The sequence below is a fragment of the Herpailurus yagouaroundi genome, unplaced genomic scaffold, assembly GCF_014898765.1.
Source record: "Herpailurus yagouaroundi ecotype Mexico unplaced genomic scaffold, PumYag 220, whole genome shotgun sequence".
In the NCBI taxonomy this organism is placed as follows: domain Eukaryota; kingdom Metazoa; phylum Chordata; class Mammalia; order Carnivora; family Felidae; genus Herpailurus; species Herpailurus yagouaroundi.
In genome coordinates, this window is record NW_024412451.1 from 8,109,585 (window position 1) to 8,122,564 (window position 12,980).

The window sequence follows — 12,980 nt, forward strand, 5'->3', positions numbered from 1 at the left end:
ATAAATGTGATGTGTGTGGCAAGGTCTGTAGTCAATATTCAAATCTTGTAATTCATCAGAGAGTTCATACAGGAGAGAAGCCTTACAAATGTAATGAGTGTGGCAAAGCCTTTATGGAGCATTCAAGCCTTACTCAACATAAGAGAATCCATAGTGGAGAAAAGCCTTACAAATGTGAAGAATGTGGCAAAGCCTTTACCCAATTTGCAAAACTTACTAGACATCAGAGAATCCATACCAGAGAGAAACCATATAAATGTAGTATATGTGGCAAGGGCTGTAGTCAAAATTTAAATCTTGCACAGCATCAGAAAATTCATGTGGGAGAGAAACCTTACAAATGTAATGAATGTGGCAAAGCCTTTTCTGAGTATTCAAGCCTTACTAGACATAAACAAAACCATTCTGGAGAGAAGCCTTATAAATGTAATGATTGTGGGAAAACTTTTAGAGGCAGCTCAAACCTCACCAATCATCAGAGAACTCATTCTGGGCGGAGATCTTACAAATGTAATGAGTGTGACAAATCCTTTAACTGCATCTCACACCTCACTAGACACCAGAGAATCCATACTGGAGAGAAACCATATAAATGTGATGTGTGTGGCAAGGTCTGTAGTCAATATTCAAATCTTATAATTCATCAGAGAGTTCATACAGGAGAGAAGCCTTACAAATGTAAGGAGTGTGGCAAAGCCTTTATGGAGGGTTCAAGCCTTACTCAACATAGGAGAATCCATAGTGGAGAAAAGCCTTACAAATGTGAAGAATGTGGCAAAGCCTTTAGCCAGTCCTCTAACCTTGTCATACATCAGATGATTCATACTGGAGAGAAGCCTTACAAATGTAATGAGTGTGGCAAAGCCTTTAATGTGTGTTCAAGCCTTGTCCGGCATCGAAGAATCCATACTGGAGAGAAGCCTTACAAATGCAATGAATGTGGCAAGTCCTTTACTCAATTTGCAAACCTTACTAGACATGAGAAGATGCATACTGAATAGAAACACTGTGAATTCAATACGTGTAGAAATGCTGTTGTCCAAAAATCAAGTACTGGGGATCATCAGAGAATCTGTAGTGAAGAGAAACCTCACAAATATAATGTTTATAGTAAAACCTTTAATGTGTGTTCAAGACTTAACATCAAAGAATCCATGCTGAATAGAAACCATATAAAAGTCATGTATTTGCAAAGCTTGTAACCAGGGTTCACATTTAATTAGACCCCAGAATATGCATCTTTGAAAGAAACCACAAAAAGGTAAAGGGTATGGCAAGGCTTTTATCCAAAGATCAAGCATATGTAATGTCTCCTACTGGAAAGAAACCATATAAATATAATGAATGTGTTAAACTTTTGTCAGATGTTAAAATGTTTACCTTAGGGGCCATGAGAGAAAACATACAAACGTATTGAAAATGGCAAGGCCTTTAGACAATGGTCTGACTTTTAAGATTCATCAGAGAGTTGATATTGTAGAGAAACCTTAAAAATGAAATGATGTGATAATTTCTTTAACCATTTCTCACAATCAGCTACACATCAGATAATTCATAGTGGAGAAGATAATGTCTGAGTTCTCCTGAAGGATTATTCAATTAAATTCCAAATAACGTTGGGGTGCCTGGGTGGCTCAGTCGGTTGAGCGTCCGACTTCGGCTCAGGTCATGATCTCGCGGTCTGTGGGTTCAAGCCCCGCGTCGGGCTCTGGGCTGACAGCTCGGAACCTGGATCCTGCTTCATATTCTGGGTCTCCCTCTCTGTCTCTCTCTGCCCTCTCCAGCTCATGCTGTCTCTCTCTGTCTCTCAAAACTAAACACCAAAAAAAAAAAAAAAAAATTAAAAAATCCCAAATAATGTTAATAGTGATTAGTTAAAAAAATCAAAATAATACCTATTAATTGGTTATTTAAGTTACAAGACTATCTGTGAAAAGGTCCTGTTACTTTCCTCTTATTATATAGTTTATTTCAGGTTTCTTGAAAAGGCCAAGTTACTGTTGATGATTTTCATCCTGAGGTTTGAAATCTGTTCATGTTATACCTTCATTACAATCCTTTCATGTCACCATGAAGATCTCTTGGAAGGGTTTAATAAGATAAAAGGGCAAACTTTATTAGGTGATGTTCATCCATGTCCAGAGTTTCCTGCAAGAACAAGAACCGTGAATTTGAGTGACAGTGTGGGTGGCATATAGTGGATGTAAAACTATGATCCCAGTCATCAAGATCAATGTGTTAAGGACTCTTCTCCAGATTTGTTGGTATGGGGCTCTTATAGTGGATCTGAGGAGAGTACTGAATGTGGCTTAAACTTCCCAACCAATGCCAAAGAAAGAGTAGATAGGCTATCTAATCAGCTTACCTAATTGGTAGAAGGGGGAGGGATGGGAGACTTGAAGCCGTTAATAGTCAAATAATTAAAAAATGAAGTCAGGATGGAGCACCCGGATGATTCAGTCAATTAAGCGTTGGACTCTTGATCTTGGCTCAGGTCATGCTCTTGCAGTTTCTGAGTTTGAGCCCAATATCAGATCTGCGCTAACAGTGTAGAGCCTGCCTGGGATTCTGTCACTTCCTCTCTCTGTCCCTCCCTCCCTCCCTCCCTCCCTCTCTCAAAATGAGTAAACAAAAAATAAAGTCAGACTAATTCAACACTGAATGTTTACTCTTAAAGTTTTTCACTTCTTGGTTGGGAAAGATGAGTTTTCCTCGCTAATAATCGTGTGTCCTTTTCTGCTGCACATGTAGGATCATTTATATAATATGTGAAAGTGTTTGTGAAATACTGTTTAGATAAATTGCCTGTGACATTTTTAGGGTAATTTCATGAAAATGTGTAGGAAGTTTTATGAGACAATAGATATGATTTAGGGATTTTACTAGGAAAGCAGTTTTTCAAAGGCTATCAAAATCTCAATCTGGGATTATGGTAACAAGCCTTATGGTTCATGGTTCTTTTTCAACTTTGCTAGAGATTCATTTTAATTTTCTTTTTTTTTAACTTTTTAAATGTTTATATATTTTTGAGAGGAAGAGAGAGACAGTGTGAGCAGGGAAGAGATAGAAAGAAAGAGAAACACAGAATCTGAAGCAGGCTCCAGGCTCTGAGCCAACAGCACAGAGCCCAATGCAGGGCTAAAACTCACAAACCACGAGATCATGACCTGAGCTGAAGTCAGCTGTTTAACCGACTGAGCCACCCAGGAACCTCTCATGTTAATTTTCTTGTAAGTTTTTTTCTTACCACTTTTCCCTTCACATCTTTTATTTTTTTTTATTTATTTTTTTTCAATGTTTATTTTTGGGACAGAGAGAGACAGAGCATGAACAGGGGAGGGGCAGAGAGAGAGGGAGACACAGAATTGGAAACAGGCTCCAGGCTCTGAGCCATCAGCCCAGAGCCTGACGCGGGGCTCGAACTCACGGACCGCGAGATCGTGACCTGGCTGAAGTCGGATGCTTAACCGACTGCGCCACCCAGGCGCCCCTCCCTTCACATCTTTCAAATCAACTTATATATTTAATTTACATCTTATCCCTTTAGTCAGTAAAAAATTTGGAGGATGTATGACAAAGGGCTTCTGAAACTTTTACAACATAAAAATGAGAGGTACAAAGTGCTTTATGAATGTAAAGAAAGAAGGTCTGTCATGTCTTTAGTTCAGTGTAACAATTGCAATGGTACAGGATGATGAACTGGTATCTTGTAATGTGGAGGCAGGAGACCTAGTGCTTCCCTGAAAGTCACACTAGAATTTTAGTTAAAAATATGCTCATTTCACCTGAAAAGTTTCTAAAATACATGCTCTTTCTGCTGTTACAATTGCTGTCGTCATCACTTCTATTGCAATGGAGATTGGGACCCATATCTCCAAGGTCTTGCAGGACAGAGTCAGTCAGAATGTTTTCCTGAATTCAATGCAAATATAATGGATATTTGTTCATTTATTTATATATAATTCACATGCCATAAAACTGACACCTTAACTGTGTACAATTAAGTCACTTTGTATTCACAATTTTGTAAAACCTATCAGTACTAACTCCAGAACAATTTCATCACCCCATAAAGCAACCCCATACCCTTTAGCACTTCACACCCCCACCCCTTGGAAATTGCACTGTAATTTCTGTCTCCATGTTTGTCCTTATTCTGGGCATTTCATATAAATGAAATCATACAATATGTGGCCTGTCATGTCTTTTTTCTGTGAAAATGTTTTCAAGACTGATCCATGTTGTAATGGATCATTACATGAGTCCTTTTTATGGCTGAATTATAGTATTATAAGTGTCCTGAAATATTGTATATGAAATCATTGTTATGAAATTCTTTGGACTCCTGCTTTTAAGCTATTTAAGTAATGTTGCACTTACAGCCTTTTGGGTTTTGGTTTTTGGTGTGTGTGTGTGTGTGTGTGTGTGTGTGTGTGTGTGTGTTTGGTGGACATTCTCAGTTCTCTTGGGTTCATGTATTGGGTTGAGATTGTAGTACCATAAGAATCATACACAAGTGTTTCAGTTTCTCCACTTCCTCATTAACAGTTGTTTTCCACCTTTTTTATTACAGCTACCCCAACAGGTGAAAGTGGCATCTCACTGTGTTTTTGACTTGCATTCTCTAATGACTAATGTGTTTCATGTGTTTGTTGGCCATAGGTATATCTTGTTTGGAGAAAAAAAACTATTCAAGTGCTATACACATTTTTAAATTGAGAAGTTGTTTTTTGTTTTAAGAATAATTTACATATGATAGATATATTATACCCTTATCAGGTATATAATTTGTAAGTATTTTGTGGGTTATCTTTTCACTTTTTTGACAATGTCCTTGACACACAACTTTTAAGTTTTGGTGAAACTTTATTTTGGGAAGGGGTTGCTTGCACTTTTGGTGTTGTATCTAAGAAACCATTGCTTAACTCAAATGTCAGGAAGACTTATACCTATGTTTTCTTCCAAATATTTTATAGTTCTTGCATTAAGTTCTTTGATCTGTTTTGAATTGACTTTTTAAAATTTCTTTAACATTTTTTCATTTTTGAGAGAGTACAAGCAAGGGAGGGGCGGGGGGGGGACACAATCTGAAGCAGGCTCTAGGTTCTGAGCTGTCAGCACAAAGCCCAATGTGGGGCCTGAACCCATGAACCATGAGATCATCACCTGAACGAAAGTTGGATGCCTAACCGACTGAGCCACCCAGGCGCCTCTGAATTGACCTTTGTATATGGTGTGAGGTAGGGGTCCAACTTCATCCTTCTCCATGTAGATACCCAGTTGTCCCATCTATTCAATATATATTTTTAAAATTTTTAATGTTTATTTTTGAGAGAGGGAGAGAGAGCATGAGTGGGGTAGGGGCAGAGAGAGAGGGGGAGACAGGATCTGAAGCAGGCTCCAGACAGCTGTCAGCACAGGGCCTGACATGGGGCTTGAACTCAAGCTGTGAGATCATGACCTGAGCCAAAGTCAGACACCTAACCAACTGAGCCACCCAGGCTCCCCTCCATCTATTCAATGTTTTTAAGCATCAGAGTTCCTTTACTATATTTAAAAGGATCAAAATTGCTCTTTTATTAAGAGAAATGATAAGACCAGTGGGCCATGGAACCAATATAGTCAGGCTGGTGGACATTTTTAGACTTTGAAAATACGTAAATAGTAGTATTCTGAGGGACTGTAGTGATCAGTGTTTGGTCAGGGAAATATATACATACAATTATTTAAGAGTAAGAATTGTATAAATTAAGGCAAGATTTTGGAAGGAGTTTGAGCAGTGAAATGTGTGAAAGACTGGTAGATCATAGGAACAGTTACTAACGGTTACATCTTAAAGCTCCACAGTGGGTGGAGAAGCCAAAAATCATGCATATATCTGAGAAATTACTACCTCTGGTTGCCTTAAATATGTAGCTAGAGCTAGTGGGGAGGTCTGCAAAATCTTTATCCGGTCACTGGTTTCTCCCGAGATTAACGTTTTCTGTTTCACTTTGCCTTCCAAATTCCATCTAGGTTTTTCTCATTAACAAACCAGTGAGAATCATACAGTGTTTAAAAGCAAAAGATTGGGGCGCCTGGGTGGCTCAGTCGGTTAAGCGGCCGACTTCGGCTCAGGTCACGATCTCGCGGTCCGTGAATTCGAGCCCCGCGTAGGGCTCTGTGCTGACAGCTCACAGCCTGGAGCCTGTTTCAGATTCTGTGTCTCCCTCTCTCTGACCCTCCCCCGTTCATGCTCTGTCTCTCTCTGTCTCAAAAATAAACATTAAAAAATAAAATAAAATAAAAGCAAAAGATTGACCATAGTAGACTGAAAATAGGATAAGCAATAGACCAAAAGCATGGGGAGAGGCTGAGCAAAAAAAAGAAAAAAAAAAAAAAAAAAAAATGTGTATGGAATAAAGCCTACATATACTGGAGAATAAAGTACCTGAGAAAACCATAAGAAAACCATAAGCTGTCTCCTCTGGCTCTGCACAAAGTGTAAAACAAAGGTAAAAGCAGAGTGGTAAACCGCTTGGTTAAGAGTTGGAGTGTCACAACCAAGAGCAAATCTGCAAATGATGGGAGAATATTTTCTTTTCCTTTCTCTTTCGTTTCCTCTTTCTTTTTCTTTTCCTCTTTTCTTTCTTTTAGTGCTAGACATTTGGTGAAATCTGTCAAACCACAATATGATTACTAAGCTAATGGAAGAGACTATTGATCACACATGATAATGGAAACAGCCTTTACAAAATTAGTTTGAGAAAGTCACTAAGCGAATTATAACCCATAACAAACAGCAAAAACATACTTTAAAAAATGAGGAGAATCTGATTTCCAGAGTTCCACTTTATACTATTTTGAATGCAAGTTTTCACCAAAATTACGAGGAACGCAAAGAAACAAAAGTATGACTCAGTCACAAGAAAAAATAAATTAAGAATGAAATATGGCCTTTTGTAGCAACGTGGATGGAACTGGAGAGTGTTATGCTAAGGGAAATAAGTCATACAGAGAAAGACAGATACCATATATTTTCACTCTTAGGTGGATCCTGAGAAACTTAACAGAAGACCATGGGCGAGGGGAAGGGGAAAAAAAAAGGTTACAGAGAGGGAAGGAGGCAAACCATAAGAGACTCTTAAAAACTGAGAATAAACTGAGGGTTGATGGGAGGTGGGAGGGAGGTGAAAGTGGGTGCTGGGCATTGAGGAAGGCACCTGTTTGGATGAGCACTGGGTGTTGTATGGAAACCAATTTGACAATAAATTTCATATTAAAGCAACAATAACAAAAAAAAATTAAAAAACAGAAACAACCTTTGAGGATGTCCAGACATTGGACTTCAAGCCGAAATGAAAGAATGCTAATTAGTAATAAAAATATGAAAATAGAAAACACACTGGTAAAGTATGTAGTCAAATGCAGAATATTCTAATATCGCAATATAGTGGTGTGTTAACCACTTAGATCAAGTATAAAAAAATTAAAGGACAAAAGTAATAAAAATATAACAATATTTTTAAATGCACATGCAATGTAAAAACAGTGACATCGAAAACAAAATGTGAGAGGGGAATAAAGTTTTTATATGCAATCAAATTTAAGTTCTTATCACCATAAAATGAACTTTTATCTACAAGATGGTTTATGTAAGCCTCATAATAGCCACAGAGCAAAAACCTGCAGTAGATACACAGAGAAAGAAAAGGAAACTAAGGCATACCTCTATAGAAAATTATCAATTCCTAAAGGAAACCAGAAAGGAAAAAAGGAATAAGGGAACTACAAAACAGCCAGAAAAACAATTGATAAGATGGCATTAGTAAGCCCTTACCTATCAATAATTAGCCAATGTAAATGAATGAATTATCTCATCAAAGACAGTTGTTGGAAGGCTTAAAAAAAAAAAAAAAAAGACCCAATTGCACGATGCTTACAAGAGACTTTAGACTTAAGGATACACAAAGGCTCAAAGTGAATGGATGGAAAAAGATATTCCATGTAAATGGAAACCAAAAGTGAGTGGCTGCACCAGTTTGCATTCCCACCAACCAGTATATAAGTGTTCCTTTTTCACCACATCCTTACCAACACCTGTTATTTCTTGTGTTGTTGATTTTAGCCATTCTGACAGGTGTGAGGTCATCTCTTTGTAGTTTTGATTTGCATTTCCCTGATGGTAAGTGATGACATCTTTTTATGTATCTCTTGGCCATCTGGATGTCTTCTTTGGAAAAAATTCTGTTCATGTCTTCTGTCCAGTTTTTAATTGGATTAGTTGGTTTTTGGGTGTTGAGTTTTATAAGTTCTTTATATATTTTGGATACTAGCCCTTTATTGGATATGTCATTTGCAACTATCTTCTCCCATTCTGTAAGTTGCCTTTTTGTTTTGTTGATTGTTTCCTTCTCTGTGCAGAAGAGTTTTATTTTAAGTCCCAATTACTTATTTTTCCTCTTGTTTCCCTTTCCTCAGGAGACATATCTAGGAAAAAGTTGCTATGGCTGATGTCAAAGAGTTTACTGCCTGTTCTAAGATTTTTATAGTTTCAGGTCTTACATTTAGACCTTTGAGTTTATTTTTGTATATGGTGTAAGAAAATGGTCCAGTGTCTTTCTTTTGCATGTTGATGTCCAGTTTTCCCAACACCATTTGTTGAAGAGACTGTCCTTTTCCCATTGGATATTCTTTCTTGCTTTGTCAAAGAGAAAGTGACCGTATAGTTGTGGGTTTATTTCTGAACTTTCCATTCTGTTCCCTCATCTATGTGAATATTTTTGTGCAAATTTCATACTGTTTTGATTACTACAGCTTTGTAATATAACTTGAAGTCCAGAATTGTGATGCCTCCAGCTTTGCTTTTCTTTTTCAAGATGGTTTTGACTATTTAGGGTCTTTTGCAGTTTCACACAAATTTTATTATTTTTTTAATATTTATTTTTGAGACAGAGACAGAAAAAGGGAGACCGAGCACAAGTGGGGGAGGGGCAGGGAGAAAAGGAGACACAGAATCCAAAGCAGGCTCCAGGCTCTGAGCTGTCAGCACAGAGCCTGACATGGGGCCAAACCCATAAACCATGAGATCATGACCTGAGCCAAAATTGGTCGCTTAACTGACTGAACCACCCAGGTGCCACAGTTCCATACAAATTTTAGAATTGTTTGCTCTAGTTCTGTGGAAAATGCTATTGGTATTTTGATAAGGGTTATATTAAATGTATAGATTGCTTGGGGTAATATAGACATTTTAACAATATTTGTTCTTCCTATCCATGAGCATGGAATGTCTTTCGCTGTGTGTGTGTGTGTGTGTGTGTGTGTGTGTGTGTGTGTGTGCGTGCACGCGCGTAGGTGGGTGTGGGTGTTTCCATTTGTATGCATCTTCAATTTCTTTCATCAGTGTTAAAGTTTTCAGAGTACAGGTCTTTCACTTTGGTTAGGTTTTATTCCTAGGTTAGGTATCTTATTATTTTGGGTGCAATTGTAAATGGTATTTAAACAAATATTTTTTCATGTTTATTTACTTTTTGAGAGACAGAAAGTGGGGGAGGGGCAGAGAGAGAGGGAGACACAGTACCAGAAGCAGGCTCCAGGCTCTGAGCTATTAGTAAAGAGCCAATGCAGGGCTCAGACTCCCAAACTGTGAAATCACGACCTGAGCCCAAGTCGGACACTTAACCGACTGAGCCACCCAGATGCTCTGGGATTGTTTTCTTAATTTCTCTTTCTGCTGCTTCATTATTGATGTATAGAAATGCAACAGATTTGTGTACTTTGGTTGTGTATCCTGCAACTTGACTGTATTTATCAGTTCTAGCAAATTTTTTAGAGTCTTCGGGTTTTCTACATATATAGTATCATGTCATGTGTAAATAGTGAAAGTTTTGCTTCTTCCTTACCGATTTGGATGCCTTTTAATTTGTTGTTGTTGTTATTGTTGTCTGTTGTGCCTAGAACTTCTAGTACAATGTTGAATAAAAGTGGTGAGAGTTGACATCTTTGTCTTGTTCCTGACCTTAGGGGAAAAGCTCTCCGTTTTCCTCCATTGAGGATGATGTTAGCTGTGGGTTTTTCATATAAGGCCTTTATTATGTTGAGATATGTTTCCTCTAAACTTACTTTGTTGAGGATTTTTATCATGAATGGATGTTGTACTTTGTCAAATGCTTTTTCTGCAGCTAATAATATAATCATATAGTTCTTATCCTTTCTCTTATTGATGTGATGTAGACACTGATTTGGAAATATTGAACCAACTTGCAACCCAGGAGTAAATTCCACTTGATCATGGTGAACGATTCTTTTAATTGGTTTGCTAGTATTTTATTTAGTGTTTTTTGCCTCTATATTCATCAGGGATATTGACCTATAGTTCCCTTTTCTAGTGTTGTCTTTATCCAGTTTTGATATCTGGATAATGCTGACCTCATAGATTGAGTTTGGAAGGTTTCCCTCCTTTTCCTTTTTTGGAAAAGTTTGAGAAGAGTAAGATTTGACTCTCCTTTAAATGTTTGGTAGAATTCACCTGTGAATTCATCTGGCCCTGGACTTTTGCTTGTTGGGAGTTTTTTGATACTGGTTCAATTTCTTTATCAGTCTTTTCAAGTTTTCTATTTCTTCCTTTCTCCAGTTTTTGTAGTTTATGTTTCTAGGGATTTATCCATTTCTTATAGGTTGTCCAATTCTTTGGCATATAATTTTTCATAATTCTCTTATAATTGTTTGTATTTTTTTTTTTTTAATGTTTATTCAGTTTTGAGAGACCGAGAGCAAGCAGGGGTGGGGCAGAGAAAGAGGGAGACACAGAATCCCAAGCAGACTCCAGGCTCTGAGCTGTCAGCACAGAGCCTGACACGGGGCTTGACTCATGAGTTGTGAGATCATGACCTGAGCCGAAGTCAGAGGCCTAACTGAGCCACCCAGAGGCCCCTAATTGTATTTCTGTGGTGATGGTTGTTATTTCTCCTCTCTCATTTGCAATTTTATTTGAGTCCTTTCTCTTTTCTTTTTGATAAGTCTGGTTAGAGGTTTAGTGTGTGTGTGTGTGTGTGTGTGTATTTTCCAACCTTTTCAAAGAACAAGCTCCTGGTCTCATTGATCTGTTCTCTTGTTTTTTACTTTCTATATCATTTATTTCTGCTCTGATCTTTATTATTTCCTTCCTTTTGCTGGTTTTAGGTTTTGTTTGTTGTTCATTTCTGGCTCTTTTAGGTGTAAGGCTAGGTTGTTTATTACAGATTTTTCTTGCTTCTTGAAGTACTCCTGTATTGCTATAAACTTCCCACTTAGAACCATTTTTGCTGTGTCCCAAAGGTTTTGGACCATTGTGTTTTCATTTTCATTTAGTTCCATATATATTTTTAGATTTATTCTTTTATTTCCTGGTTGACCCATTCATTGCTTAGTAACATGTTATTTAACTTCTGTGTATTTATGGTCTTTCCATATTTTTTTCTTGTGGTTGACTTCTAGTTTCATAGCATTGTGATCAGAATATATGCATGGTATGAGCTCTATCTTGAATTTGTTGAGTCTTGTTTTGTGAGCTAATATATGATCTATTCTGGAGAATGTTACATGTGCACTTTAAGATAATGTGTATTCTGCTATTTTAGTATGAAATGTTCTGAGTATATCTGTTAAATTCATTTGTTCCAGTGTGTTATTCAAAGCCATTGTTTCCTTGTTGATTTTGTTTAGATTATCTGTGCATTGATGTAAGTGGGGTGTAAAAGTCCCCTACTATGATTGTATTATTATCAAATAGTTCCTTTATGTTTGTTATTAATGGTTTTATGTATTTGGTGTTCTATGTTGGGTGCATAAATTTTATAATTGTTATATTTTCTTGTTGGACTGTCCCCTTTATTATTAAAGACTGTTTTTTTAAACAAATAAATACAAATGACAAAACTTGAGCTACACTAGGAGAGAAAAGAAAGAAAACTCAAAATCAAATGAAAAGAGGAGACATTACAACAGATAACATAGAAATACAAAGGATCATAAGAAAGTATGAACCATCCAACAAATTAAATAACCTAAAGTGCCTAGAAATATACAATCTACAAAGACTAAATCACAAACAAAATCTATCTAAACAGACTAATGACAAGTAAGGAAGTGGAATCTGTTATCAAAACCTCCCAACCAAAAAATAAGCCATTGTCTTGGAGGGGCCAGTGGTCAGGGTTTGGTTTCCTCACTACCCCTCTTCTATTCCAGGACTTATTCATGTGCTTGAGCAAGGAAAACTCTTCTTCTGTGGTTTCACACAAAGATTTAATTTCTGGGGTTTCTTTCCTAGACAGTACTCCAATATGCACTGTGTCAATCCATTCCAAAATGGGAAAATCTTTCTGACTGCTGGATTTGTCACCAAAAATTGTGATCTGTTCACTATGTTGAAGACCACTTGATTTTACTGTAACCAATTTCCCTTTAGTTCCCAAATGCCACTACTGATTATACCCGAAAGCCTATGTATGTTATCTATCAAATTAGGGTGCTACAAGTAGGTGTTCCCATAGCTTGTTTTGATCTTTCCCCAGTTATAACCATACTAGCTGAACTAACTAAACATCACCATTTTTGTCAATTATACGACCATCACTTCTCCATGTTCTTCTGCTTACCTAAATATGATCTGTTCCCCTGCATCCTAGGAAAATACACATGGACTCTCTTTTCCAGGTTTTTAGAAAAGACCCCTTTAAGATGAAATGGACTCTCATAAAATGTGAAACTATCATACAAAATGGAGTTATCATTCTGCACCTCATCGTATTTTGTATAATAATTTTTAAGCTTCCTGTCAAAATTTTGCAAAAATGACATAATAAAGATGCAGGGCCTTTCAGTGACATACAAAGGTATATGCTTCAAAGTTCCTAGGCAAGTTCATCACCACATTTTTAATCCACATTTTTAATGTTACTTTTTACAAATATAACATGTATTCATTTTTTGAACTACATTCATTTTAGGGTCTCCTA

The 12,980-nt window shown here is 37.1% G+C and overlaps 1 protein-coding gene across 1 annotated transcript in view; it reads left to right on the top strand.

Annotated features, from left to right (window-relative positions):
* Positions 1–1,247, top strand: part of LOC121018924 (zinc finger protein 665-like) — a 15,006-nt gene extending 13,759 nt beyond the window's left edge. The window contains exon 4 of the mRNA XM_040457972.1: positions 1–1,247. This exon is cut by the window's left edge and continues 1,272 nt beyond it. Within this exon, the coding sequence (XP_040313906.1) occupies positions 1–1,001 (1,001 nt within the window). The 3' untranslated portion in view covers positions 1,002–1,247.
* The last annotated feature ends 11,733 nt before the right edge of the window (positions 1,248–12,980 follow it).